At 35.7% G+C, this 5,979-nt stretch overlaps 1 protein-coding gene across 1 annotated transcript; it reads right to left on the bottom strand.

Moving 5' to 3' along the window:
- Positions 1 to 1,410: 1,410 nt before the first annotated feature.
- Positions 1,411 to 3,200, bottom strand: LOC137734927 (uncharacterized). Its single transcript, XM_068474257.2, has 2 exons — positions 2,949 to 3,200; positions 1,411 to 1,826 (listed from the first exon to the last, which is right to left on the bottom strand). Exons 1-2 carry the CDS (start codon positions 3,124 to 3,126, stop codon positions 1,633 to 1,635), a joined length of 372 nt encoding a protein of 123 aa, XP_068330358.2. The 5' UTR covers positions 3,127 to 3,200; the 3' UTR covers positions 1,411 to 1,632.
- Positions 3,201 to 5,979: the final 2,779 nt, after the last annotated feature.

A 5,979-nucleotide genomic window follows, 5' to 3' on the forward strand; every position in this document is an offset into this window, starting at 1 on the left:
TCTTTAGAATTTGGTCCAATGTTATACCTTTTGTTACTTGACCATTTATTTTTCAGTTAAATGCTAACGTGGCTTGATTTGGGGCTCACTTTCTATTAAAAAATTAATAAAATATTATTAAAAACTAAAAAAAAAATTTATTTAATATTTTTTAAAATATTAAAAAAAAGTAAAAAAAAAAAAAAAAAACCCTTATTAAACCACCCCCCCCCCCCCCCCAAACAAGAAGAAGAGGAAGGAGGAGGAGGAGGAAGAAGAGGAAGAAGAGGAAGAAGAAGAAGGAGGTCACAAAGGTTTCCCGATTCCACCTCAATGGGATCTAGGTTTTTGTTTTCCTCCTCCTTCTTTTGCATATTCGGGTTTTTTTATTTTTTATTTTATTTTATTTTTCTTTTCCTCCTTCTTCCTCCTTCTTCTTTTGTAGATTTGGTTTTTTTTTTTTTTTTCTTCATATTCTTCCTCCTCCTTCCCTTCTTCTTCTTCTTCTTCTTCTTCTTCTTCTTCTGGGTTGTAGATTTGGTTTTTTTTTTTTTTTTCTTCTTATTCTTCCTCCTCCTTCCCTCCTCCTTCTTCTTCTTCTTCTTCTTCTTCTTCTGGGTTGTAGATTCGGGTTGTTTTTTTTTTTTAATTCTTCTTCTTCTTCTTCTTTCTTCTGGATTGCAGATTTGGTTTTTTTTTTTTTTTCCTTCTTCTTCCTCCTTTTTTTCTGGGTTGCAGGAAGGGGACTAGAAGGGAGAAGAAGATGAAGATGGGGGAGAAGAGAGAAGAGGGGCCGCTGAGGGGGCGGGGGAAGGGTACAAACAGAAGGTGTTTATTTTTTTTTTAATTATTATTTTAATATTTAAATATTATTAAATGATTTTCTTTAGTTTTTAATAATATTTAATAATTTTTTAATAGAAAGTGGGACCCGGATCAAACCACGTCAGTATTTAACTAAAAAGTAAACGGCGAAGTAATGGAAGGTATAACATTGGACCAAATTCTAAAGATAAGGTATGACATTGTCAATTTTAAAATATAAGGTATGAAAGTATCGTGACATCAATAATTGAAGTAATTTTACCCTAAGAATTTTGAACCCTCCCTATCTCATTAATAATAACAATAATAAATAAAGGAAACATGCAGCTTTCTATTGAATGGGTTTGGCTTCTATGCATGTTCGTTTTTATTCTTGTTTATGCATGAGTTTAAATCTTTGACCGTAGCCACGAGGAGAGAATCAGGTCACTGCCTTGGCAAGAACAATCAAGGCAAGTGAAAAGATTGAGTGAAACATTTACAAAACGTCAAATTTTGATCGTCACCTTATCGCGATCAATCCCTCTCCCTCCAACACCACCACTCAACCTCTAGCGGCGCGTCTAATGCATTCCAAAAGCAGAAGCTGGAGTTGATGTCACCGGATAACAAACAAGGGACATGTTCCATCCCGAAAATGAAATACATACCAATAAATGACAACAGATAAACAAAATAGACAAACATTTACAGGCACCTCAACTTTTGAAGGGTCTAATAGAAAATACAGTACAGAAGAAGGTTTTCTAGTTGGTGTACGGACGAGCGAATAGAAAAGGTGTCCTTAGAATCCAATATAGACCATCAATACACAAATCAGGCTAATTTCTAAATGCGACCATCCCACAAGCACTCAGAGCAAACTTTGCCACCCTTCAAAAGATTCTCCACTTCTTTAGGAGGGTTCATTCCTAGACTGCAAGCCCGCTCCAACCGTGCAAGTCTGGTCATCCCAAGGCACGGTCCATATGCCATGTTCATATCAAATTGCCTCAATAGCTCTTCTTGCTCGTCATAATCGACTATTAGTCAGGACAAAAAAAAATTACATTTAGCCCATCAAAATATATAGAAAAAGCGCCATAGAAGAATCTATCATTACTCAAAACAGATATGGTTTAGGAGTGTATTATATTGTGGTTTCCTTAGCCCTTGATTCCATAGTAGTAAAATTTAAGAATACACAGGAAAACAGATTATTGTTAAACAATGATAAATTAGGGTCTAGGGTATGTATTAGTTCAAGACAATAAATTAAAAATTGAACTCCTATGTTCCCATAAGAAACAATGAGGACTCCAATATCTGAGGCTACTTTGAAGTTTCAAAACTCCAAGGGTTAAAAGTTAAGGGAAGTTGGATCCTAATACAAAAATTTAGGATGCCTTTGGATATGGATCTTTGTCCAGTTCCCTTTAAATTTTTAGCTACGTAAGGTTCATTATCTACTAGTGCCTATCTATGCCCCCTTGAGTTAAATAATGGAAACAAGTCCAAACTCTCAAGTTTTACACATTCTTTGCTCTATTTTGAATGTTTAAACACCTTAAATCTACCCAATAATAAAAAAAAAAAGATAAAAGTTTGCAGGTATCAAATCAAATATGTTATCGCCACATTTGGTACCTAGAAATCAATGCAGTTGAAAGAGTAATGGAACCTAGTCATTAAGGAAAGTTATCCCTTCCAATCACCAACTCATCTAATTTTCTTCAAATCCCTTCATAATTTCAACATGAACAACCACAACAACAGTTGATCCGAGTTTGCATCTGAGGACAAAAACAACAATGTACTGGAATTTCATGCAACTACAAAAATCTCGTTACAATGGAAATTAGGGGTTACTACAAATATCTCGTTACAATGGAAATTAGGGTTTCAAAACTACTGTAAACACAGAACACGTAAATTAAAACAACACAAGTATTACTTTTTGGATCTATAAATTTTAATGAAAATCCAAGTCCACTAAATTTTTTCAATGCAAAAAGGGTTGGGACGCCCAACAACGGAAGATTAGAAGGAATTTGGCAACGGAGTGGATACAATACATCGCAAGGAAATGAGCAGTGAAAACCAAAACAAGTATTCACAAAACAAGAGTAATCTACGAAAAATTAAAAGCAAGAGGAGAGACGGACCTTTGAGGTCTGGAGAGCCGTGTGAAATTACATCTGAGCCGAAAGAGACAGCAGTAGCTTTTGGGTGAGCGGCCGATTGGGATTTTTTCGTCTTAGAGGTACCACCAATGCTACTGCTTTTCCTTTGCCTGTAGAAACGCTTCATATTCTCTGCTTTTGGATTTGATTTTGACGCCATCCCTAACCCCACTCTATCTCTCTCTCTCTCTCTCTCTCTCTCTCTCTCTCTCTCTCTCTGAACTTTCGAATTTTGAATTCCTTTCTTCTTAGAAAAAATAAATAGACGCCCAGTACGTATTTATTGGAAATTTCTTTTTCCTTAAGAGGTCCTCTCAGAACTAAATATTTTGTTTCTAGCCCCAATATATTTACATTTTTATTTTCCATCCCAAATAATGTAATGGGTTTTTTAGCCAATCCCTGAGATTTGCATAACACATCATTTTAGTCCCTAAGATTGAAAATCAATAAAAATTGTCCTTGAAATTGTCAACCATCCATTATTTTGGTCATTCCGTTAAAAACTCTGTTGAGCTCTTGGCCAAAAGTTTGGGAAATTTTCAAAGCTTCGTAACTCAATCGTTTCTTAACCAAATTCAACCCATAATATATCAAAATGAAGATAGGAAAGTGCAGAACAAGATTATACCATTTGAAAGCCCAATGGTTGCCGGAAAAGACCGGAAAATAGCCTGAAAGGTGACCGGTCTGCGGGAAAATTGGAAAACTCGCCAGAAACTGGGTAAACTTTAAACGTTCATAACTTCTTCAATACTCTACAAAATCGAGTGATTCAAAAACGAAAATCATACTTCTCAATGAGACAAAGAGAATTGTACCTTTATCGATGGCTAACGCGCCGTGTTTTGGCCGAAAAACGGCTCGAAAGTGGCTGTCTTGGTCATTGAGTTAGCCACTTTCGAGCTGTTTTTCAGCCAAACCATGGAGATTTAGCCATCTATAAGGGTACCATTCTCTTTTTCTCGTTGAGAAGTATAATTTTTGTTTTTGAATCACTCGATTTCGTTGAGTATTGAAGAAGTTACGAAGCTTTGAAAATTGTTCAAACTTTCGGCCAAGAACTCCAGAACACTTAATGGAGTTTTTAACGGAATAACCAAAATAATGGATGGTGGACAATCTCAGGGACCACTTCCATTGCTTTTCAATCTTAAGGACCAAAGTGATGTGTTATGAAAATCTCATGGACCATTTTGGATAAAAAGCCAACGTAATGTGACTATGTGAGAGCCAAAGGTAAGCTTTTATTTTTGTGTGTCCAATAATTGAATAAAACTCATCTACTGTTTTGTCATAGAAAGAATCCATAGTAGTTTAGGTGAGTGTGATGTTTGAACTGTTGTTATAGAGGTTTTCTACTCCTCTTTGACACTGAACTACTATCAGCACAAGTTAAGCTCTTTTATTATGAATATTGAGTTTGACAACAAATTATTGATCGCTCATTGTGCAGCTTCGGGGTATAGGGTTACAAAATTTCCCAATTTTAAATTCATTCATGTGTGAGTGTGATGCATAACTCACCTACCACTTTCAAAGAGCACAATCAAAGACCCGGTAACTAGACCCAACCTAGCCTTTGGCTCGAATATCTCTAACTATAAGGTCATCTCCAATGGATCAGGACATAGGGCTATGGGTTGTGTGGTTAGCCTGAAATGAGACAAAAGCTATCTCCAATGGAAGTTTGGGTCAAAAGAAAATGAGACCCACCAAGCCAAACTCTAGCCCTTTTGGCAATCGAGTTGGACAAGTTAAGCCAACCAGCCAGCTTGTTTTAGGGGCCCAACCTACAGCAGCCAACGGCTACATGACGTCAGCTAATTTTTTTTTTCTAAATTTAAAAAAAAAAAATTAATTTTATTCTATAAATACCTAAGTCATTTCTACAGGATTTCTCACATCATTTTCACCCTTCCATACTATCTTACCTCATTTTATTTCAAACTTCACATTTTATTCACCTCAAACACTCTTTTCAGACACACCCCTCTCTTACCTTTTTCCAATAATCTGAATTTAAACTTTTCAATATTTTTCAAATGGCCTCATCTTCAACCAAAGGAAAGGCTTGGACCCGAAAAGAAGATGAAGGTCTTTGCAAGGCTAATGGATAGGTTTTGGAAGATAGTATCAAGCGTATTTATCAAACAAGTGAAGGCATTTGAACTCGTACATCCAAAAAGTACTATGAATTCTATGAAGGCACCACTCCACGGAACCCTAGAAACCAAGAGAGTTGTTCTTACGATGGAAAAAACAACTTCTTCCAAGATTGAACAAATAGCATCAAGCCTTGGTAAGGGCCAAAAGGAGACATGTTAGTGGAGCCAATCTATATGATGAAGTTGACACACCTCAACCCCAATTACACAAGTTATGAGGTCGTGATGTGCTGGCCAATACTAAATTGATTGTATGACCTCATCCGAAGATGACGTCACAAGCCAACTTAATGATGAAACCATATTAAGATAAATATGATGTGTAAGAATTTGAACCAAAAGATGTTCATTGAAATAATAAATCCAAAGCTGCTATATAAGTACTTATCATCCTCCCACTTGGGGACACAAATTATCTCGGGTTTGACTGATGGGTGTATATTTTCATATATTTCTTTTGGATTTTGTATATATGAATGGGTTAAATGCACTAAATTAATTGTTTTATTTTATAGGCATTCAATACAAGAGTCATACAAAAAAGGAGTGGAAAACAAGCTTTTCGGGTGTCTAGAGTAATTCCAGTGGAGCAAGAGGCTAATTAACTACACCAAGACAAATGCATGAAACTACAACGGTTTTGGAGATCAAATGGACATGGGAATGTTATTCATTGGAGTATAAGAGAGAACTTAATTATCAGTTTTTATTATTTCAGTTATTTTTCATTTTCTGTAATAAGGACTTGAAAGTCCATTAGAGCTATGATTAGTGGTCATTTATTAGGCATTTTCTATTAACCTTTCCAATTCTTACCACGAGGTTATAATAAGGAAATTTTATTT

The sequence above is a fragment of the Pyrus communis genome, chromosome 7 (assembly GCF_041283825.1).
Source record: "Pyrus communis isolate YQ-2024b chromosome 7, ASM4128382v1, whole genome shotgun sequence".
Classification (NCBI taxonomy): Eukaryota; Viridiplantae; Streptophyta; class Magnoliopsida; order Rosales; family Rosaceae; genus Pyrus; species Pyrus communis.

What these genes read in the sequence shown, in the direction of transcription:
- LOC137734927 (XM_068474257.2), bottom strand. Translation starts at nt 3,126, where the DNA reads ATGGCGTCAAAATCAAATCCAAAAGCAGAGAATATGAAGCGTTTCTAC. An exon ending in CGGCTCTCCAGACCTCAAAG is followed by an intron (nt 1,827 to 2,948) that starts GTCCGTCTCTCC and finishes CCTGACTAATAG; the next exon opens with TCGATTATGACGAGCAAGAA.